The sequence below is a fragment of the Capra hircus genome, chromosome 9 (assembly GCF_001704415.2).
Source record: "Capra hircus breed San Clemente chromosome 9, ASM170441v1, whole genome shotgun sequence".
Taxonomy (NCBI): domain Eukaryota; kingdom Metazoa; phylum Chordata; class Mammalia; order Artiodactyla; family Bovidae; genus Capra; species Capra hircus.
The window spans coordinates 75,774,569-75,797,898 of record NC_030816.1 but is presented as its reverse complement, the minus strand read 5'-3'; the positions used below and the strand labels follow the sequence as shown (position 1 = coordinate 75,797,898).

The 23,330-nt window shown below is 41.4% G+C and overlaps 2 protein-coding genes across 4 annotated transcripts in view; one reads left to right on the top strand and one right to left on the bottom strand.

Annotated features, from left to right (window-relative positions):
* On the bottom strand, nucleotides 284-11,547 carry ARMT1 (acidic residue methyltransferase 1). The gene is made up of 5 exons (XM_005684921.3): nucleotides 11,414-11,547; nucleotides 8,353-8,458; nucleotides 7,659-7,903; nucleotides 2,731-2,896; nucleotides 284-1,961 (listed from the first exon to the last, which is right to left on the bottom strand). Exons 1-5 carry the CDS (start codon nucleotides 11,452-11,454, stop codon nucleotides 1,194-1,196), a joined length of 1,326 nt encoding a protein of 441 aa, XP_005684978.2. The 5' UTR covers nucleotides 11,455-11,547; the 3' UTR covers nucleotides 284-1,193.
* The window catches only part of RMND1 (required for meiotic nuclear division 1 homolog), a 35,535-nt gene continuing 23,736 nt past the window's right edge, over nucleotides 11,532-23,330 (top strand). The window contains exons 1-2 of one of the 3 annotated variants that reach the window (XM_018053362.1): nucleotides 11,532-11,552; nucleotides 16,533-17,047. In XM_018053362.1, coding sequence (XP_017908851.1) covers nucleotides 16,541-17,047 — 507 coding nt within the window. In that variant the 5' untranslated portion in view covers nucleotides 11,532-11,552; nucleotides 16,533-16,540. Of the gene's footprint in view, nucleotides 11,553-11,757; nucleotides 11,998-14,650; nucleotides 14,750-16,532; nucleotides 17,048-23,330 lie in introns of those variants that run through there. The other 2 variants (XM_005684919.3, XM_005684920.3) reach the window with 2 other exon arrangements.

Below are 23,330 nucleotides of genomic sequence, written 5' to 3'. Positions count from 1 at the left end.
ACATGCTCCTCTGTACCTATGCCAAACACAAAGAGGCCAAACTTGCTGGAGCAGAAACAGGTGGGGGGCCGGGAGAAGACTCTAGGCAGAGCCGTGTCTTTTAGGCCGGATGAAAATGGTCTGAAAGTAGATTGCGGTCATGGTGGCATAACTGTGAAAATACCAAATCTTAACAGGAATACTGGGGGTGGTGTACTGGGGGTACACTGTATAATAAGAGTTCATCTTTAATCTTCCCTTCTTGCCCTTCCCCCACTGAAAGATAAAACCAATGAGATTTTCAATACAATTTACAATTCATTTTATTATTCTGGTGCAAGAAAACATGTCCAGATTTATTTTCAATTTCAGTCGCAAAACAAACTGACCCGAAATTTCGTCTTTAATATAACTGTGATTGCCAATAGATGCACAAGATTATAAAAAGTGAATTAACTCGTTGGTAGTACAAAGTCTATGCAGAAGAATCTTTCCTATCTAATGCATTTTTTTAAGACTGCACAGCAATTCTGTTCATTTAAAACACATATGTGTTAAAACAATGTATTTCAGCTGATTATGGATATCACAAACAGAATGTAAAGATACTACATTTCCTCAAGTACTCATTGTTTTATTCTGTTCAATTTTGAGTTTCCAACCACCCTTTCCACAGATCAAAATACAAACGCGTACAAATAATAGATATGGAAATGAAAGAAAATCCAATAACAAAATTAAAAATTATAATAAGTTATGAGGTAAGTTTTACTTTCACGTGTTCAGATATCAGTTAAGAAATGCCTCTCTTTACATATTTAAGATGTATATTATATTATCACTGAGCCCTTAGAGCCCCAAATCAAGTAAAATTTCATGCCTCCTAGAATATTAAATACCATGCAGCATAGTATTTTTTAAAATGGTAACTTTTAAAGCAGAATCGACTTCTATTTCTGCCAATTAAGTTCGTTAAAACCATCTGAAATGATACATGACTTGAAATAAGTTATGGAAATTCCAACATCAGTGTTAAGTATCTGTAACGAGTGTAATCCACCTAGCCCCAAAACAATGTAGTGGGGCTAAGCATTCAAATAAGAAAGCATCAGAGTGTATAAATCACCACCGAGAAGCCAAGCTTCCCAGAGCTTTGTTGGGGCTGCCGAGTGTCGGTCAGATCTTTCTACACAACTGAAAGTTCCTACACCAAGTCAGAGTGGACCATCAAACTGAAATACTCCGTATTTCCCAGTGGTCAGCCAGTTGGGCTCAGAAGCTGTGAGCTGTTCACCTTGCCCGGGCTGCAGACCAACCTGAACCTCAGCCTTTAATGTTCTGATGCTGCACAGAGGTGCAGGGTGGAAGCCACTCAACGCCTCATGAAATGGAATGGTAAACTCCCATCTTCTGTCGCCCGTCAGCTTCCTATAATTCAAGTCACCCTTGAAGAAAATTAAATGAGCCTTTTGTAGTGCAGCATATAAATCAGGAGCGACCTGAGACATTGCACTGAATTCATGAGGCAGAGTCCAAAATATATGATCGAGGTAAACCCATCTGCCCGTTTTAATATGGTCTTCCCAGTCAACCCCACACTGGGACACCCACTTATTATTAGAATGCTTTAGTTGTTTGATTGTCCAATTAAAATCGTGAATAGTAGTATCAGAAACAAACCATGGAATCGTTTTCCCATAAAAATGGATCTTAGTTGCCAGTTTAGAGGACAACAAGAAGTCAGCTAATACCAAGTCTGTAATAAGTTCAAACCCAGAATTATCCAGAACAATATCCACTCGAGTAACAGATTCTTCTTCTCTTGTTTTCTTGCAATTGCTTAGCAATGACCAAAGACGATCCATGTCGTTCACTAAAATGAAAGGTTTTAGGTCTTCCAACGAATTCATTATATTGGTCTTCTGAGAAATATGTTCCCCACCTGATAGAGACAGATCACACTTATTTCCCCATAGTGAAATCTGAAAAAGAAAAAGCACAATACATGTACCCTTCTTTTGAATAACCAATTAAAAAAACTCTATTATATAGGACATAATAGGAGGAGGGGTTGCTAAAAATGTTCATAAAATTCATTTCTACAAAACTCAATGTAACATGTCCATCCAATCTACATTTTCTCTAATAATGCTGCATAAAAAAGCCGTGGCCTCTACTTTCAAAGTATATCCAGAATCTGGTGACCTGTACCACCTCTGATGCTACCGGCTTGGTCCAGACCTGAGTCGAATCAGTAACAGAGCTACCTGTTTCTGCGCTGTGCCTTCAGTCTATTTGCAGAAATAATCCTTGGCTTAAGTCATGTTGTGTTACTTCTCTGATTAAAACCTTCTAACAGCTTCTCATTTCAGCATGAGTAAAAACCAAAGTCCTTGCCTTTGCTCCAATGCACCCTGGCTTCTACAGGGGTCCCTGCAGCCCTCTCCTCTCTGCTCCTCATTTCCTGAAGCCTCTTCCCCCACAGTGTCTCCCTGCTGTTAAATGTTTACCAGTTTACTTTTCAACTGTTTAAATAAACAAACAGACTCAGGAGAGTCACGTTTTTCTTAGGTCAATATTATCTGATCTCTCATTAGACAACAGAAATATGTAGCCATGGAACATACATCACCATCGGTCAAAATCAACTTGAGTAAAAGTGGCTAAAAAATTAGAAATCTACACATAAATGATCAGAATTTGTCACTAGAATAATTAGAATATTAGAATAATATAAATCATTATATTTACCTGAAGAACTTTTAAAAATTCATTTTTCAGTTGATTTTCATCTAGGTCTTCAATAGTTTTCCTCAGCTCTTGCAGATGAGTACATAAGGCAATGACAGACTCCTGAGATTCAAAGAAATTTTGGTCTTTCAATTCTTTAAATATATCAAAGTCATCGATTGGTGGACTAAAATAGGAAAAAAAAAATAAGTGAAACATTTCTATAACTCTGTACCTTTTTTTAAACATTTGAGTAATTGCAGCTTTTTAAAGGAAAGAGAATAGTAGCAACCCATCCAAAAAACTAGTGGTGATTTTTATTAGGTATAACATAGACAAGGTACACAAAAATAATCAATTTACACTAACTGAATAAAATTAAATAAATTATGCAAGAATAAATACCCAAACTCATTTTAATTAGTTGTCAAATATACTGGAAGTATTAAATAATTATAGGGACTATATCCATAATTATTTATCCAGTGGGTTTTTAGGAAAAGGGGGAAAGAGGAACACAATTTCATGACAATTGCTTTAGTTTAACAAACATTTTTTTGGGTGCTCAATGTGGCTCAGGCTCCAAATAACAAACATATGGACATAAACAGAATAGTTGAATACAATATAGTAATTGTAAAGGAGTCAAACACAGAGTATTACAGGAATCCAATGACTACCTGCTATAAAGCAGACAGCACTAATGCAACTCTTATTGTAATGACAAGTTTTGATCATTCATGGCTTCCCTGGTGGCTCAGAGGTTAAAGCGTCTGCCGGCAATGCAGGAGGCCTGGGTTCGATCCCTGGGTCGGGAAGATCCCCTGGAGAAGGAAATGGCAACCCACTCCAGTATTCTTGCCTAGGAAATCCCATGGACGTAGGATTCTGGTGGCCTACAGTCCACAGGGTTGCAGAGTCAGACACGACTGAGCCACTTCACTTACTCCCAAGTTGACTTTGACAAATGGTGATGTATGTTCCGTGGCTACATATTCATGTTGTCTAATGAGAGATCAAATAATAATGACCTAAGAAAAAGGTATACATACTAGCATAACAGACTTTACAGAATCTGATCTTCAAAATTAGCTACTTTTTCCAGGGGTCTCCTACCTTAGGATAAAAGGCAATATGGCAGATGCAATGGGATTAATTAAAATCAAAATCAAAAACATACCAGAATTTACACACCCCAATGATGGCTGCCTCCCTCCAGTCAGTGAGTCAGCCTGGAAAGCTACACCCTTAGTCCAAGAATGCTGTCATTGCTCACAGCACTTTTGAAATTCCTCTTTGGGGATTTTCCTCAGAACCTGTTATTAAACGTCCTGTCAGCGACGAGTATTTTCATGCTTTGGAGTTAACTTGTTTTTGGAAACAGCCAAAAGTCACTCACAGCAGTTTCAGTAGAATGAAGTGTGTAAATCAAATGGAATAAAACATTTTTGGTCAAAAATGAAGAGTGACTAAATAATAATGAGACTAATCTCATTTTGAGGTTTGTCAACTGGCTCTGAAAGAAGTTTCAAAGAATTAAGACTTTTTCAGCAATGGCAGCATTGCTGAAATCTATCAGTCTCTCCAGGTGAGGTAAAGGGATAAATGTGTTTGGGTGCATGGGTTCCCCTGAGGCGGTCAGCAAACTGCAGCTTGCAGGCCCTCTCTGGCCCACTACCTGTTCCGTATGATCTGCACACTCAGAATGGCTTGCACAGTTTTGAAGAGTTGAAAAAAAATTGAAAAAGATTTTGTGATGCATGAAATTCAAATTTCAGGGCCCATAACTCTGCTGTTCTATCAGAACACAACCACATCCACTCACATACTGCCTATGGCTGCTCTGGCACCGCTAAGGCTGAGGCGTCTGAGAGTCTAGAATACTGACTGACTGGCCCTTTGCAGAAAAACCTGCAGACCCGTTTGGCCTCGTGGCACTGATGGTGGGATTTCCACTCCCCAGCCAGGAACCGAACCTAGGCCCCTGCATTGGAAGTGCAGAGGCTTAACCAGTGGACTGCCGGGGAAACCCCTTGAGACTTGTTCCATATACTTTAAAAGAACAAACTCACATAGCTATAAACGATTTCAGAGATCTTAAAATGTTTGCCATTTTAGAATCTACTAGAGCTGTACATGTGTACACACTTGACCCGGGGGTTCACTCCTAAGTATATACCCAACAGAAATACACACAGATGTTCACCAAGAGTATGTGTCTGAATGTTTGTGGATGCAAAGGCAGCGTGTGGGGGCCTTAAGTTCTGCCTTTTGATCTGACCACTAGGGACACAGCATGTTCCAGTAAAAACTGCTGAATACTTAAGAAATATGCACTATTCAGCATGCATATCACACTTTAATAAAAGCTTAAAAAGGTCTTCCATTTTCTCCATATTTTCATTTTTCAGTATCTGAAGCATATTTAAATTTTACATATGGCTAAAACTTTGAATCTTAATTTAGATTTGCAGACTATTCAACCACTTAACTCTAAAAAACCCAAAATATACATTTTGACAAAGAAAATTCAAAATATGTTTCAGTGTAAGGGGCAAAGTCATCAGAAACATATCTTAAAGCTAACGTGTGCTTTATGTGCATGTGTGCTAAGTTGCTTCAGTGGTGCCCAACTCTTTTTGATCCTATGGATTATAGTCCACCAGGCTCCTCTGTCCATGGAATTCTCCAGGCAAGAATCCTGGAATGGGTTGCCACTTCCTCCTCCAGGAGATCTTCCTGACCCAGGGATCGAACCTTCATCTCTTACAGCTCCTTCATAGGCAGGTGGGTTCTTTACCACTAGTGCCACCTGGGAAGCCCCTATGTGTGCTTTGGGATCCTGTAAAAGCTAGAAAGATAGTCCTTTGGTTACTCTGGACGGGTCACTGACCCAGGATAGGAATTCTTCATGTAAGAAACCTAACAAGTTGGACACTTAAAAACTACTTCAAGGGCAAGGACAAATTAGGAGTATGGGATTAACAGATACAACTACTATACATAAAACAGATAAGCAACAAGGATATACAGTATAGCACAGGGAACTATATTCAATATCTTATAATAACCTATAATGGAAAATAATCGAATACATGTATATACATATACACACACACAGATATATATCTGAATCACTTTGCTGTATACCTGTAACACAGTATTATAAACCACTATACTTTGATTTAAAAAAAAACTACTTCAGTGCTCGTTCCGCTGTAGGACAGCCTTTCTTTGTACTACCTATAACCTGAGTATCAGACAAACACCTAGATCTTCAAATATTTGCCTAAGAAATCCCCTTAGGAGAATTCCACACCCCTGACTCACTAATATTCCCGTTCCTGGAACTTCAAGCTAAATGTTGCCTCTATCCCTTTTTTCAAGCTATTCCTGGACCAATGGTTAGCAGCACAGGCTGGGCAGAATCTCCCTGGGGCATGGAAAGAAAAACCAATGTGCAGGCCCCACCACAGACAAATTACACCATTAGGATTTAATATAGCAATTTCAAAATCTGCATATTTAAAAACAAACCAAAAAACTTTTGCCCAACTGGGTGACAAGCAGCTGGGTTTGTAAGCTTCTGTCCTAGATTTTTCACTCTGAACGGGATCCACCTCCAAAAACAGAAACAGCATTCCTTTTACTTCTCTAACATTCAAACTCCTCCAAGCCTATTCAGGGTGCCACTCAGTGTTTCAACACTTCAGCAGCTTTGCCTGATACATGCATATTTTCCAGAGTTATGAAACCATCACCCAGAACATCAGACTAACCTTAGTCCTGGAAAGATATCCAAATGCACTACCTGTTTGAGGAAGGGGCTTATCTGACTTACACAGACCAGGCTCCAATACTGGTTCTACCAGTTACTCACCATGCAGCCTCGGAAAAGATACTAATCTCTCTGAGCCTCAGTTTCCTCCACTGTAAAATGGAAACCATAACACCTGTATGTCACTGGGTTGCAAAATAACTAGAACTGAGTTGGTATTCAATACATGACGGTGTCTAGTGTTTGCTAGTTTTCGCTTGGGTCTGTGTCCCAGGTAATATGCTATATTTTAGTGAGTGTATTCTGCTTTTAAAGAACAAGACCTAAAACATATTTATTCAGCAAATACTAAAAAAACTGTGACCTTATAATAATTTATAAAGATTAAAACAGAAAAAAAATAGACTCAAGTTTACGCACATTTCCCTAAGTAATCTTTTTATTCTACTTCCAGTGCTGGTTTAAGAGCCTTCAAGTATCCTATGCTGTGTTGAGGAATGGATACCAAAGGATTCCTCTTACTCAGCAAATCTGTATTTCTATAACCTGCGAGCTAAAAGTATGATCCACATTACATTTTCTTCTGCTCTGTAAGGCAGTTCTCTATCATAATTTTCCTAGGAAAAAAATAATTAGTATAAATAACTCTATAAAAAGTTATTCTGGAACATGTGTTTAACTTTTTGAGTCCTTTTCTAATCCAGCCATTAAAAACAAGAGCGGAAAATTAAGATAGTGCATCAGAACAATGCAGTTCTGTTGACTGTTCTGTTGACTCCTTTTAGCAAATTAATTCTGACATATCTACTTTTAAAAACAAAACATATGCTTACTTTGTGTCTTGAAGTTTTACATAAATAATTATTTCAAATTAACATTTTTTTGCTTATTAAGAACAATTTGTTGTATTCTTCAAATAAATAAGTTCTTATAAGAACTTTTAATTAGTTCCTACTTCAGATATTCAATCTTAGGTCTATTCTAAGCAAGTGGATAATAACTGCCAATAATCAATTATAACAATAACATTTGCAGAAATACTAATAGCACCATTAATATCTGCTGAACTGAATTCAGGCTTCATTTGCCTTTTATTTTAAAAATTACCATTTTATAATTTTAAAGAAAGCATAAATTATCTACATTTGTTATTTGATGGTTACAAACTTACCTTTGGATAATTGCTTCGTGAATTCTACGATACATGTAGCATTCTACAAATAGCCACGGGGAGAGGAACCACCTTGGTTTCCCATCACTTTCATTTAAAAGACTCTGTTGATATTCTAGGTACTGATTCCATATGTCAGTATCAACAAACTTTTCAACCAAAGGAACAATCGGTTTATCTGTTTGCAATTCGTTCCGCAATTTAGAAAGAAGAGAAATTGCTTTCTTTTCAGCTTCCAGGCCTTTCTGTAAAAACATGGGGGGGGGGGTTATATATATATATATAACGTATATATACATCTGTATGAATAGTCTACACTACAATCAGTTTATATGTAATTATCTTTTCTATAACTATAAATATATGTACACACACATATATACATAATTTCTCTAGGGTAACAAATTTTTATGGATCTAAATTTAAGAAGGAAAAAATAAAACATTTCAAAACTACAATTTATGTCTTTCACAAACATATAAACATTTAAATTTAGAATTCTTAAGTTGAAAAATCAAAGAACACAAACAGATCTCATTTCGACATTATCCTGCCCTACCTAGCCTGCCTTTTTTTGAAGTTTCATGTTATGAACTTATCTCCAGGTGAAATGACCATTACCACATACGGAAAACTGCTTACTGTGCTTGTTAGACTTAACCACAAAAGAATTAAGTAAAAACACAATTCTTACCTCTCCATGTTTCTCAAAAAATTCACTTTTATGTCGGTGCAATGTATCAATAGCTTTCGTTAAGATCTGGGGTGATCTGTCTTTAATTGAAAGATATGCAAATGATCTAGAAAAGAGTCACACACGCAGCAGATTATTCAGTAGCATTCACACTAGAAGACTGTCATCTTTCAGTTTTTGGAACACCTCATCTAAATTTAAATTCCTTTGCAAACAACTCCTGTAAAGTAAACCAGCATTGCCCAACTCCTGGAGCAACTCAAGAAAATCGGAAAACCTCTCTGAGAGTGTTAGTCGCTCAGTTGTGTCTGATTCTTTGCAACTCCATGGACTGTAAGCTCTGTCCATGGGATTCTCCAGGCAAGAATACTGGAGTGGTTAACCCATTCCCTTCTCCAGGGGATCTTACCCACCCAGGAATCCAATCTGGGTTTCCCGCATTGCAGGCAGATTCTTTACCATCTGAGCCACCAGGGAAGCCTGGAAAATCTCTCTGGTGTATCATAAAAACCAAGCATGGTTTGTGCCTCAAATCTCAGACTATTCTCTAGAGTGTTTAATCATTCTTATCCTTCTTATTGTATTCCTTTTCTTCTCCTTAACCAGAAACTAGTCTATCAAAGTGGTAAGACAGAAACAGAATTATCCTAAAAGTCAAACAGGCTTTCCTACTAGGTTATTTACTAAATGACCTTTCCTACCTAGAAAGGTGAGGCAATGGATGTAAAACTGCCTGAAACACTTTACAGTGCAGAAATATGTAGGGAAAGACATTTACACCCCTGGTTCTCTTTGTCTATATTCTCAGCCAACATTAATTCTTTCCAAAGGTTTCTCTTGCTGCCTTCTTTGCTTCCCCAGTAACTCCTTCCATCCTCTCTGACCCTAAGCAAAATTAAGGCAAGTTACCATCTTGCTTTCTCAACCAGAAAATGAGAGATTTTTTAGAAGTGTCAGAGAATGAAGAAAGCTGGAGATGAGGAAAAATCTGAGTATACCTGAGTCAAAAATTGAAGATATTCTTGATTTTAGCCATACAAAAATCAAGATTTACAGATTATCATTGTATGTATTATCAGTTTAAAGAAATACATGGTCCGGATAGAAAAAAAATTTAGCACTGTGAACTTTTTAAACAGAAAACACAAAACAACTTATCAATTCATTTATATCTTCAGATCATCAGAGACAATGTAAAAACAAAGACAGTTGGAATACTTCTGCCCAAATCTCCTATGCTAACTTAAATCTGGGATCATCACACTTGTAAAAACTCAAATATCTTATTCCAATTTTCAAAAATAGGATTGTATGTCCTGAGTATTTCTTCAAGAGCCTTCCTCAAATGTGAACCATAAAGCTTAAAGGAAAAAAATTGCAAAAATGTTTTCTGATTATGTGGGTTTTACAGTGAACAGGTTTTAATATGCATGAAATGAAATGAAGTTGCTTCAGTTGTGTCCTACTCTTTGCGACCCCATGGACTGTAGCCTGCAAGGCTCTTCTGTCCATGGGATTTTCCAGGCAAGAATACTGGAGCTGGGTGCCATTTCCTCCTCCACTGGATCTTCCACACCCAGGGATAGAACCTAGGTTTCTGGCATTGCAGGCAGACTCTTTACCGTCTGAGCCATCAGGGAATAGTAACTGCTCTGATCAGAATTTAACAATTACTACTGCTGCTGCTGCTGCTAAGTTGCTTCAGTCGTGTCTGACTCTGTGCGACCCCAGAGAGGGCAGCCCACCAGGCTCCCCCGTCCCTGGGATTCTCCAGGCAAGAACACTGGAGTGGGTTGCCATTTCCTTCTCCAATGCATGAAAGTGAAAAGTGACAGTGAAGTCGTTCAGTCGTGTCCGACTCTTCGCGACCCCATGGACCACAGCCCACCAGGCTCCTCCATCCATGGGATTTTCCAAGCAAGACTACTGGAATGGGGTGCCATCGCCTTCTCCACCCTTCTCCATGGGATCTTCCCAATTCAAACCTAGATCTCCTGCATTGCAGGCGGATTCTTCACCGTCTGAGCCACCAGGGAAACAACTTAACTAGAAAGTATTGCTATTTTTCTAGCTACTAAATTTCCTCATAGGTTTACATCTCCAAGAGTAATGTCTCAGCTCCAGGGACTTGGATGAAGGCAGATATACTTAGGACTCAAAATTTAACGATGCAGACACTCCCTATATTTGCCTGAAGGTGAGTACAAGCTTAAATTCAGGGCCTAAGGTGCTTCTCTGATCTCAATCCGTTACTGGTACGGTCAATTTTTTCCAAATGTTCTTGTGTTTTGCAATATTTTGCAGTAAGGACACATCTCAAATGTAAACTGGGCCTTCCAATTTTTACTAACAGGTACATTTGAATGCAATCTATGACTTTTAAAAAAGCAAGACGGTACAGGTACTTATAATGGGATTACAAAATAATCCGATTAGGGATAGGAAGAAACATATTTCCCTATAGAGCTCAGATCCCTAACTTTTGCAGAGAGCTTTAAGCATCCCCCTCAAAAGGTAGGTTTATTAATTAAATATGGTTAGAGTCACGCGCTGCAACACTTCTGAAAGGGGGCATAACACGCTCATGACAGTATGGGTGAGTTAAAAAAAAAATAATAACAGTATCGAACCACTTTAAAGACGCATTAACTCTTCGATACAAATTAATGCAAGGCAACCAACATCCCCGAACCATCACTTGTAAAGAGGTAGGGGTAAACGGGGATTTCCAGTCGGGATTCGCAGTCCGTTCCCGTGTAGGCAGGCAAGAAGCCACGAATCAGACCGCAAGAAGGAAACTGCAAAGACAGTCCGAGCCTGGAGCCCGGCGAGCGGTCGCCTAGCCCTCGCCTCCCCGTGAGCCGTTGGAAACCGAGCCGTGGCCCCCGTGGAAGCGGAGCCCGGCGGCGGGCTGGAACTCGCTGGCGGCGGAGGAGCAGGCGCCTCCAGCCCGCCTCCGCTTCCCTCCCCCGGTACCCACAGGTTCCCCACGAGGCCCAGCTTTCCGCTGGAGCGGGGAGGAAAAAGAGCCGAGAGAGTGGCCGAGGAAAGCGACACGAACCCTACGTCCCGCGCCGACAGAGACGCCGGAGGCCCCGCCATCACCGGATTCCGCGCTCCCGACTCCAACGCTCGGGTCTCACCCGCCGCAGGAGGGGAGGCGGTGCTCGCGCGAGGGAGGAGCCGAGAAAGCGAGGGAGGTGGGTTAAAAAAAACACTTTTGAATGAGGAAACTTTATTTGGTGCCTGTAGAAGAGACAAACAATGGCCGGCTCGAGGACCCGGAGATATCTTCCGGGGACGAAGGCGGGGACAGCTGAGGGCGACGAGAGGAGCGGAATCAGGAAGCGGGCGGAAGGCGGAAGCAAGCAGGGACCGGGACGTCTCAGGGACCAGGGAGCGGCTCGGGTCGCGGCGGCACGAGTCACGTGGTCCTGCGGTCACGTGGAAAGGGCGACTCACGCTCCGCAGGGGCCTGGAGCCCTGTGCGCCTGCGCAGTGCCGGGCGCTCGCTGGTTCGCGGGTCAGGATTGGGACCCGCTGCGGGGAGCGCACCGGGCTGCGGCTGCTGCTCGGTCTCTAGTCTGCGGCCGGGCCACGGAAGCTCGCGTGCTCCGTGCATCACTCTTCTCGTCCGGCCGAGAGGTTAGTGCAGTGCCTTGTTCTCCGAGCTTGTATGGTCCCGCACAGCGGTGCCCGCCTTTGCTGCCCGCTGCCCTGAATCTCTTAGGTCACGTGTTTCACCGGGACTGCGGAGGTCCCCTGCCTGGTGCGGTGATCTTTGGTCGACTTAGTTGGGAGTAAAAAGCATTCCGTCCATAACACATATGAATCCTTTTTTGAGCCAGTGCACAGGGGTAACTGCAAAGACTATTTTGAGCATCTTAAGGAGTTGGAAGGCATGCTCCCAGATTAGCGCCTGTTATCCATTGAATTGTAGCCTAGTTGATAGTTTTCTTAGTTGGTGTGTTCTTAGAAGTAGGAAATGCATCCAAGAAATTGCATATTTAGGGATGCATATTTCTGAATATTTCATTCAGAAAATATGAGTTGAATACATATTGTGTGCTGGGCACTCTGGTCACAGTAGACACAACTGAACAGAAGGCAACTCTTTATCCTCAAAGAGCTTATATGCTACAGGAGAGAGAGACAAAAATCTCCTTTCCTCTTCTGTTTCTTCCCGTTATAGCATTGTGACTACTTACTGTATATTTTGTTGACTATATATTATTATTGTATATGTTACTGGTTTACCGTATGTATTATCTGTCATCCCCACTGTAATGTAAGTTTCAAAAGACAGGGATTTTTGTCTGTTTTATTTCCAGCTGTGTTAGCAGGTAGAACAATGTCTGGCACATGGTAGGAACTCAGTTCATCACTTGTGTGAGTTAATAAAGTAAGAACACGAGGTTGATAAATGATGTTAAATGCAGTGGAGAAATAGAAAGTGGAGGAAGCTAGTGCTGCTGTCCTTTTTTTTTTCTTCTTCTTCTTTAATGATTCTTTTTGGCTATGCTAGGTCTTTGTTTGGGCTCCTCAGCTTCTTTTCCCTGCAGCATGTGCGATCTTAGTTCCCTTACTAGGAATCAAACCCAAGTGTCCGGTATTGCAAGATGGATTCTTAACCACTGGACCACCAGGGAAGTCTCTGGTGTGCATTTTGAATGAATGGAATGAATGAATTCAAATTGAATGAATTTGAATGAAGTGGTCCAGGAAGATGTCATTGCCCAGGAGGCATTTGAGCAGAGGTCTGAAGGAGGTGAGGGAATCAGTAGGTTTACAGACACCTGGGAGAAGAGTATAAGGGTAGTAAGTGCGCAGATCCAGATGCCAGAGTGACTGGAGCAAAAGGGTGGGGGGGAGCTGCAGGAGACGTTAGAGTCGTGATAAAGGCCTGAGAAGGGGGGACCATGCCGTCCACGTTAAGGTCTTCGGCTTTTATTTCAAGTGAAGTGTGAGGCCATCACTAAACTTTACCAAGTGGGAAGATGGAATCTGACTTACTGAATTAGTAAATCTGGTTGCAATATTCAGAAGAATGTGAAGAACAGAAGCTGGGAACCCAGTGCGGATACTGTGACAGTAATCCCTGAGCAAAACAGCAGCGTGAACCAGGGTGGTGGCCAGGTTGTTGAGGACCGGTCGGAGCCAAGCCAGTGGGACTTGCTGCCGTACTGGGTATGGAGAAGGAAGAGAAGCGCCCAGGTGGCCTGCAGGTGAGGGGCCTTGGCAAAGATAGGATGTAATTGTTGCTTCACGAGTCGAGGGAGACTGTGGGAAGAGTAGGATTTGCAGGAAGTTTTCAGAAGCTCAGTTTTGAGCCTGTTACAGTCTTCATGCTTGTCAGAGTAGTTTAGGGATAAATATTTGCTATTTATCAGTGCATAGGTAACTACATCAAACTGTGAGATTGGAGGAGATCAATGGGAGCTGGGAATGGAGAGGAAATGTGGCCCAAATTCTGAGCTTTGGTGCGTTACATTCTTGGAGTGGGAAACCAGCAGGAGAGACAGGCGCACCCAGTGAGGATGAAAGTGGCGAGTGAGGTAGGGGGTGGAGTGGTCCGCTGTATCCCATGTTGCTGGTCAGTGAGGGAAGATGAAGGCTGAGAAGTCTGATGCAGAGGTCACTGCTGGCCTTGACAAATGGGTTTCGGTGGAGTGTTAGGAATGAAAGCCCGATTGGAGCAGGTTCAGGGATATCAGAGAAGAGGCGATGAAGATAGGTAATCAAACTGCTTTTTTGAAGATATGTTAAAAGCTGCAGGTTTTGCCTCCCAAATATCACAGGGACTCATCCTTGTCCTCATCCTTTTAAAGGGAGATAACATATATGCAGTGATTTCCGTGTCTCCTTTGGAATTGGAAAGGCCAGGGACTTCCTTCCAGCTCTGCATCGCTGACTATAAGCAGTCCGCCCCAGTAAGCCTCCGTTTCCCCTGTGAAGTACCTCACAGGATTGTTGTGAGGTGAAGCAGAGGATTTGCTGGGTACCAAGTACTCAGGAAGCAATGTCTTAGTCTCTGTCAGTTCCTCCTCTACATTTTAACCGCAGATAAGTTTCTTAGATGTGTATCTGACTATGTGCATCTCTTGTGAAAAGCTCTGCCTTCTCCCTGTTGGTGGAAGCTCCTAGGATCAGTACTCAGGATCCAGCCACTTCTGCCTCCCCTGGAGCTGCAGGCTGTATGTCAGGTGAACTGTGTACCTGGTGAAGGGGGAGGGTGGTGACTTGTTGATCCCTCTGCCCTTTTGAAACCCAGTTCAAATGTCACCTCTGATAAGCCCCATCCACCCCCAGCCAGAGGTTCCTTTCTCTGCACCCGAGAGCAATTGGTGCATAACTCTGTTATGTACGCATCACAGTATACCGTTTCCCCCGCTAGATGGTGAGTACTGAGATTGTTGTTATATACCTGTATTTCCAGCCCGTAGCATGTTACTTTGTTAAACAATTGTTACTGATTTCCTACTGCTGCTGCTGCTAAGTCGCTTCAGTCCTGTCTGACTCTGTGCAGCCTGTAGACTACTACAAGTTTACTTTTTTTTTTTTTGCCTGCTATGGGATCTTAGTTTCCCAACTAGGGATCCAACCTGTGCCCCCTTTCACTGGAAGCGTGGAGTCTTAACCACTGGATGGCCAGGGAAGTCCCTCCAGGCTTACTCTTAAAGAACAAATGTTTTAAACTGTAAATAAGAGGGAAGATTATTTATGTATAGTATTTCTATTGGGGGTGTGTGTGTGTGTATGTCTCACAACCTTTAGTCCTACTGACATGCCCAGCCCCACCCTAAAAAGCACGTTCCCCTTCAAGAATCAGCTTGAATCTTTCTGGGAGCCTTTCCTGACTCTTCGTGTAGACTTAGGAACCTTCTATTGTAGTTCTTTCGTGGGGCCTAGGGCTGCTCCACTCAGTTATAATGAGGCGTTTGCACATGCCTTTCTCCTTCAGGAGACCATTAGCTTGATGGCAGGAACCCTAGTCTTCCATGGATATGTTCCTGGTCCCAGCTCACTGCTTATCTTATTGTAAAGGCTGAATACATTTTTTTGGCCTTGGCATTGGGGATCTTAGTTCCCTGACCAGGAATCAAACCCATGCCCTCTGCAGTGGAAGAGCAGTCTTAACCACTGCACAGCCAGGGAAGTCCCTGAATACATTTTGAATAAAGGGGTTTAGAGGTACTAATTTCATTTTAAATAGTTGATATGCTAGTGAAGTAAATGAAGAGATCCTCTTTTTTTTTTTTTTTTGAGGTCTTTTTCATGTCCTTGTAACCTTCCAGAAAGTAGGCCAAAAGTTAACTACAGGTGATGGAAACATTAAAATTTATTTTTTTAACCTTTTGCTAGGCTTCAGTTGGAGAAGGAAATGGCAACCCACTCCAGTATTCTTGCCTGGAGAATTCCATGGACAGAGGAGCCTGGTGGGCTACAGTCTATGGGGTCACAAGAGTCGGACACGACTGAGTGACTAACAACAGCAGACTTCAGTTGGATGTATCTGTTTTGCAAATTGTTTTACAGAAATATACCTGTTACCCAGGAAAACATTATATGTGTTAAAAAAAAATTTTTTTTTAACTGAAGGATAATTGCTTTGCAGAATTTTGTTGTTTTCTGTCAAGCATCAACATGAATCAACCATAGATGTACATATGTCCCCTCCCTTGTGAGCCTCCCTCCCGCCTCCCGCCCCATCCCACCCCTCTAGGTTGATACACAGTCCCTGTTTGAGTTTCCTGAGTCATACAGCAAATTCCCATTGGCTGTCTATTTTACATATGGTAATGTAAGTTTCCAGGTTACTCTCTCCACACATCTCACCCTCTCTCGCCTCATTTCCCCCCATGTCCATAAGTCTGTGCTCTATGTCTGTTTCTCCATTGCTGCCCTGCAAATAAATTCATCAGTACCATCTTTCTAGATTCCATATATATATATGTTAATATATGATATTTATCTTTCTGTTTCTGACTTACTTCACTCTGTATAATAGGCTCTAGGTTGATCCACCTCATTAGAACTGATTCAAATGCATTCCTTTTTATGGCTGAGTAATAGTCCATTGTGTATATGTACCACAACTTCTTTATCCATTCATCTTGTATGTATTTTTATAAGTTTTTTTTTTTTTTTCTCAACTTGAACTTTGAATTCTTGTCTTTTAGGTTGGGTTATGGTAATGTCAGCCAGACTTCTCAGAGCCCTGGCTGGATCTCGCCATATTTTGTCAAAAGCATGTCAGTGCCAAGGACTTATTCATCGAATGTTAAAGCCACTTAACGAATTTGAGACTGCAGCACGCACAGCCCTGACAAGCAATCAGAACTTGGATTTGTTCTTTCCTGACACAGCAGCTGGTGGTTTGAATAAGTCTCAGGTCCTGCAGATGAACCAGAAAATATCAAATACAAACGTACTCCCTCCATTCAACACTGCATGTTGCCAGGATGGAAAAGCTCACCTTCCAACCAGGAACTCCGTCAGTACTCACAGGAAAGTAACTCACAAACCAAATCTGCTAGGTTCTAAATGGTTTATAAAAATATTAAGGAGACATTCCTCATCTGTGTCCACGGAAACAGTTTCTAAACAAGACTTTCCACAAATCAAGAGACCACTGAAAGCTTCGAGGACCAGGCAGCCGTCTAGGACCAATCTTCCAGTCCTGCCTGTGAACGAGGTAAAAACACGGGTGGCGGTGGCAGCTCTGTTCTCTGAGGATCCCCTGAACCCCTGTTGTGTCCCGGCTCGGCCTCCCTGCCAGCAGAGGAGAGCACCTGCTCAATGCTGCCTTCAGGGTCTTTGAAGCCTAGCAGTACAACCTGTTCCCTCCAGAAGGAATCAGGATCGTAACTGGAGGAATTAGTGGTAGATATGAAGGGCTTCCCAGGTGGCTCAGTGGTAAAGAACCTGCCTGCCAATGCAGCCGACATGGTTTTGATCCCTGGGTTGGGACAATTCCCTGGAGGCGGAAGTGGCAGCCCACTCCAGCATTCTTGCCTGGCAAATCCCATGGACCGAGAAACCTGGCGGGCTACAGTCCATGGGGTCACAAAGAGTTGGATGTGACTGAGCAACTGAGCACGCACTCACCATATGTATAAAGGCAAAATAGAGGCAATTAATATAAAAATGTAGTTTATAAAAGGATTAGTTAGTGGCCTAAGGAAGTTTTGGAAAAGACTGGTATTAAGTTCACTTTAGGAATAGTGCTATTAAAAAGCCCCCACTTTAAAAAAAAAAAAAAAGTCAAACTGTAGAAATTCTATATTAAGTTTAAGAAAAAAATTTTTAAGTTAACTGCGTAGACAGGTAAGCACTTATAAGCTGATGATGACTGCGTGGGATCGGGTGGCAAAAGGACATGGCAAGTTAGAACTGAAAAAGCAGAGTGACGGTCTTTGCTTTTTTATCCTTTGAAGGTTGAAGGGGGTATTTTTATCCCCTGTTATGAGGTTTATGGGAATTTCTCTACAATTTGCTTTTCCTCACTAAATGGTAAATATTTAAGGTGAAGATCAAGCCCTTCATTAACCTGTGTATCTTCCATGATACTTAAAACTATGCCTTATCTAATAAATGTTTATTAAACTGAAAAGGGTAGAAGAGAAGCAAAGGAATCTTAGATGTCTGTAGTCATCAATGTTAAAAATAGGAGTGTCGAATATTTAAAATCTAATGAGACATTCTGAATCTATCCGAAAACAGGTTAGGGTCAAAACAGCTTAAAATTTCAATTTTGAGGAGTAGCCCCTGAGCATTTAATTTGGCGGGGGTTTTTTGTGGGTTTTTTTTTTTTTTTTTTTTTTTTTCTGTGAGGTTGACTTCCTTTAAAAAAGTGTACAGGCCTTCTTGTTGTAAAGTTAGGGGCTGGTTAGTGTTAGTCACTGAGTCGTGTCTGACTCTTCATGACTGAGGACTATAGCCCGCCAGGTTCCTCTGTCCATGGGCTAGCCCAGGCAAGGATACTGGAGTGGGTTGCCATTCCCTTTGACATGGGATCTTCCCAACCCAGGGATCAAACCTGGTCTCCTACATTGCAGGCAGCTTCTTTACCATCTGAGCCACCAGGGCTGGGAAATGACTTTTATTTGGGATTCTAGCTTTGTTTACATTCTTGTTTTGTTTCTTTCAAACCCAGGATATAAAGGGTGGGAGTTTTGGATTCATTCTACTCTCACCCCTTTCTTTGTAGCTCTTGAGTTTTTAATTACATTGTTTCGCTATGTGATCATCCAGGAAATTTAGCATTTAAGTAACTGAAAGAAAATTAAGTGTAGAAACCTGAATTATAGCAGATCGAAAAAGGAGGATCAAGTCCCTTTTTTCTTTTGTTATATCTGGCAACCCAGAGCGGGATCAAGTGTCTTACGAAAGAAAGTCTGGCAGAGTCAGAGATGTCACTTTTTTTTTAATAGTTGTTGGTTGTAAATTATCAAAGAGGCATGATTTCTTTGGGTTGTCCATGGACTTGAAAGCAATTTTCCTAAATTGTGTTTTTTATTTTTCTTTAGAATTTTTTTTTTCTGCTTCCAGGAAAGGATTTGAAGTAGATTTTCAAAATTTAGTGCTTCCATTGAGGTAATAAAAGCATTACATTTAAAACAGAGCAAGCAGCTGACATGAACAGAGAAAGAGATATTATCAGATACCTGATATGCATAATCTAGTTGAATGTTTAGTTCTGAGAAGCCCAGTGATTAAGGAAAATGCAAGAATCCTCCTGGGTTGTACATTTCATGTTGTCTAACAAGAAAAAAAGAAAAACGTAAGAATGTCTTGCAAGAAATAACTTTTTTTCCATCACCAAATTTAAGGCATCATTTGTTTCCTGGGTCCTGACGTAGGACACATTACATAATGTAGTGGCTGTGACTTCAGTTTGAGTTTTGCAAAAGCAGAAACAGTATGTTGTTTCTCTGGAAGCACAGGAAAATAATAGAAAATCTTTTCTAAGAGGTTTTCTGAAGTGATCTGAGGGACTGTGATTTTGGAGCATTATTTTGTAATGATTTTACAGGTGAACATAAATCATAGGTAATAGATGCCCAGGGCTGAAGACTAGCTTTTGTCTGCCCCAAGTAGTGGGCACCTCCATTTCCTCGTGGGCATCACGGGGCTGGCCAGTCCCCTGTGGTAGTGGAGCCTTTACCTCCACTCTGGACTGAGTCAGGAAAGGACTCTACTTTGTACCAGAAAGAGACACGCTTTGTCTCGTTCCCCATCCGTGTATCTGAACTCATTCTCTACCTGCGGCCGCACGGCAAACACCTGAAATGGACTGCATGAGCTTACCTTCTATGTCGGAGTCAGCGCTTCACCTGGTCCCATTTGCAGAGATCCTGCCCTGTTGAGATATTCAGCCTACGTCCCATTGGCTCATCATTTATCATGACAGGGACAGTGCTCCTGGGTGGTCTGTCCTGTCTTGGAGAAGGACGATGCCTGAGGATGAGGGCCACTCTGAGCAGCGTGGATGCTGGCTGGGGAGGAGGGGGAGGCACCCCGTGGTAGCCTTCAGGCTAGCACCACAGTGTTGTGAAATTAACTAGTGGGTGGTTAGTAGTTGCTTTTCCCCCCTTCAGTTTGCTTGTGTAATGAAATAGAATCAGTGCGTCACTCATGATCAAGATACATCCGTTCTGTGATGTGTTCGTGTCAGTTATTGGATGACACGTGTGTGGTGTGTATGTGAAAGGGCTTCTTTAGGTTGTACAACTTACCGTGGGTTGTAGTCAAAAAGCTTAAAAGCTAAAGCCTTGTACTAGCTGTGCTGTGCTTAGTTGCTCAGTCGTGTCTGACTCTTTGCAAGGCTATGGACTGTGGCCCGCCAGGCTCCTCTGTCCATGGGGATTCTCCAGGCAAGGATACTGGAGGGGGTTGCCATGCCCTCCAGGGGAATCTTCCCAACCCAGGGATGGGAATCAGGTCTCCCACATTGCAGGTGGATTCTTTACCGTCTGAGCCACCAGAGAAGGCCATAAGAAGCCTTATAGTAGTAATGTAAAATATATCAATTTTATAACTTTGACCTGAAATCTCTACTTGATCTTAGTCAAAAGGCTGCGAAGCAATCACTTATAATCTGTATATAACAGGAAAACGTACATTTTCCCCCCATAGTAATATAGAAGTAAGATTACCAAAAAAAAAAAAAAACCTTAAATTTTTTTTTTTTTTCAGTAAAAGAACGTGAATAAAAATAAACTTTCTTTTTCAAGAAGAGTATTCCTTCAGAGTGTGTGATATTCTAAAACAAGAATCATATATAAATTTCTAGCCCCATCTGCTGGAATATGTTTTCTGTGACCAGAAGAATGAAACATACTACACACACAGTGGTTTTCTTGGCTTTGGTTTGGTTTTTGTTTGTTTAACATTTTAAAATAGAAAGGCTCAAATTTAAGTTGTAAATCCAAGAACAATTTTAGATTGGTTTGACGCATTTAAGAACAAGTTGTTGATCCCCATCCTAGAACCTGAAGTTTGCTCTATATTAATATTTGTATTTGATGCCCCCAAAAGAATGATTTATTATTTTTAAAAAAATCCAGAAAAAGACATGTCTGAAAGTAAAAGCTTCTGGCAGAGTAAAAACATCTTTAAATGATGGGGGGGGGGGGGGTTAGTGTGAAGATGACACACACTCTTTCCCTTTACCAAATGGATTTAAATACAGTCTTAAAATCAAAAAGCAAAGGAAATAAAACTCCCCAAAGATAGGTCTAACAGGTCAAATTGGTAAACCTTGTGAATCGTTTATTCATAGAAGATTCATAACTTAAACTGACTCAAGTCCCAGATGTTTAGGGAGGATACAGAAAGTAGTGTGGCGAGCCATAGAGGTTATGTAATGTAGGCTGAGCCATACGCTGCATGACACTGGCTGGAACTTTGAGCCAAACTAAATAGGAGATGGCGAGAGAAGGAAAGGTGACCATTTTCAGAAAATCTGCAAAGATCCTTGGAATGACTAAGTAAAAACAGACTGTGTTTAAAAATTTATAACCTCTCTGGAGTTCAGCACATATTTTCTCATGCAAGTAGTGATTGACTGCTTTGACTTACGCCATTTTTGAGAATGTAAAACAGTGTAAGGTTTTTTTTTTTTTTTGTACAGATGGGCCTGATCAAAAACAAACATGATGGTGAAGCAGGCACGAGACAGGAGGGAGTGGGAGGGACAGTGTCAACCGAAGAACCTGGCCCCCTCCTCAACCCCTGGTCAGTTACTGCCAGGTGCGAAAGATGCTAGAAGTCTGGATTTTGTGTCAAATGGCAATTTATTGTTGATAGTTTGTTGAGACCTTGAAAACACTATGTGGGTGACTCTTAAGTTGGATAGTTCTCCCGGCTGCCAGCCTAAGGCTCTGATGCTAGAGACAGCCAGCCAGTGCCATTTCCAGTACAGTAATGGGAAGACCGTCCCCTGGACTAGCTGTCGATCTTCTCCTTATCTCCTGTCTTCTCCTTCATGCGTCCTGCTGTTCCCACTGCAGCCATCAGCTCTAGCAGCCCCAGAAGGAACTCGGACGTCCAGCTGGATGTCCTGGGATGTTGTGTAGCAAACTGAAGTTTGTCGGGTTTTGCAGAGTAGAGCTTGCCTGCTGTGGCCTTTCCTGAGGCCTCTTACCTGGATTCCTTTCTTTCAGTCACCTTAATCTCATATCCTGCCAGCTCCTCTTAACTCCTTGGAGCCTTAAAAGAACAACTGGCGCCTGCCGTTCTAAATCTTAAGCACAGAACCTGTTTCTGTACTCCATTAAGCAGCTTTCATCTGACCGTACGAATCCATGTGTTTTTGTCACGGCGCATTCTTACCTCTGTAATGACTGGGAATCAGACTCATCAGATGTGTGCAACTGGAGGGTCCCACATCCATTTAATCTCACATTTGGCAAAAATTTTAGCTTTTTTTGCCTAATTGAGTGAAAATCAATAAGAACAGTGTTTTGCTTCTGAGTGGATAGTTTCCTGATTTTAGGTTCTTCAGGTCCTCTGTGTATTCTTCTGGTGCTTTTTAAACCACACATTAGAACAGATGGAAGAAGAGGCAAAGCAGGGTGAAGTCATTTCTTGAGAAGGGGCCAGGAGTTAGGTAACAAAAGTAGGAGGAAGGAAGGAATGTATGTGCTACTTTTCTTAAATTGCATACTAGGAATGTAACAGAAAGGGAAAGAAATTAGGAGCCAAGATGAGTAAATCTTAGGAATAAATTTTGATTTAGTGACTCATAAAACTCTTTTGACCAACATTGGGCCAAAGCACCATATGTACCAAAGACAGTAGACTCACTAATGTTCTGACAGGTGGATACTAAAATATAAAATTATGAACAAATGAAAATCTAGATGTAAACTACTTGATAGACTTTTTAACCCTCTTGCATTTTGATGGTTTAACCATATATGTCCCTGGTGGCTCAGACGGTAAAGAATCTGCCTGTGATGTAGAAGCCTAAAGCCTGAAGATGTGATGTTCTATCCCTAGGTCAGGAAGATCCCCTGGAGAAGCAAATGGCAACCCACTACAGTATTCTTACCTGGGGAATAAATTTTGATTTAGTGACTCATAAAACTCTTTTGACCAACATTGGGCCAAAGCACCATATGTACCAAAGACAGTAGACTCACTATAGCCCATGAGGTTGCAAAGAGCTGGACACAATTGAGCGACTAACACAAACATGTATATATCTGTGCTGTAATAACAAATAACAGCTGTAACAAATGTTAAACATTTGTGCTTGTCATGGTTCTGAGCAGTTGACATTCATCAGCTTGTGTAAACTTCCAACAACCTTGTTGTTCTGAGTTGTTTTTTTTTAAAATGAATCTAATTCTGTGCCTGACCTCTGAGCACCTCTACCTCTGCCCATAGCTTTTGAATTTTATTGACCACATTCAATGGTGAGGAATTTATTTTATATTCTATGTAGTGACCCAGCATACCTACATAGACAT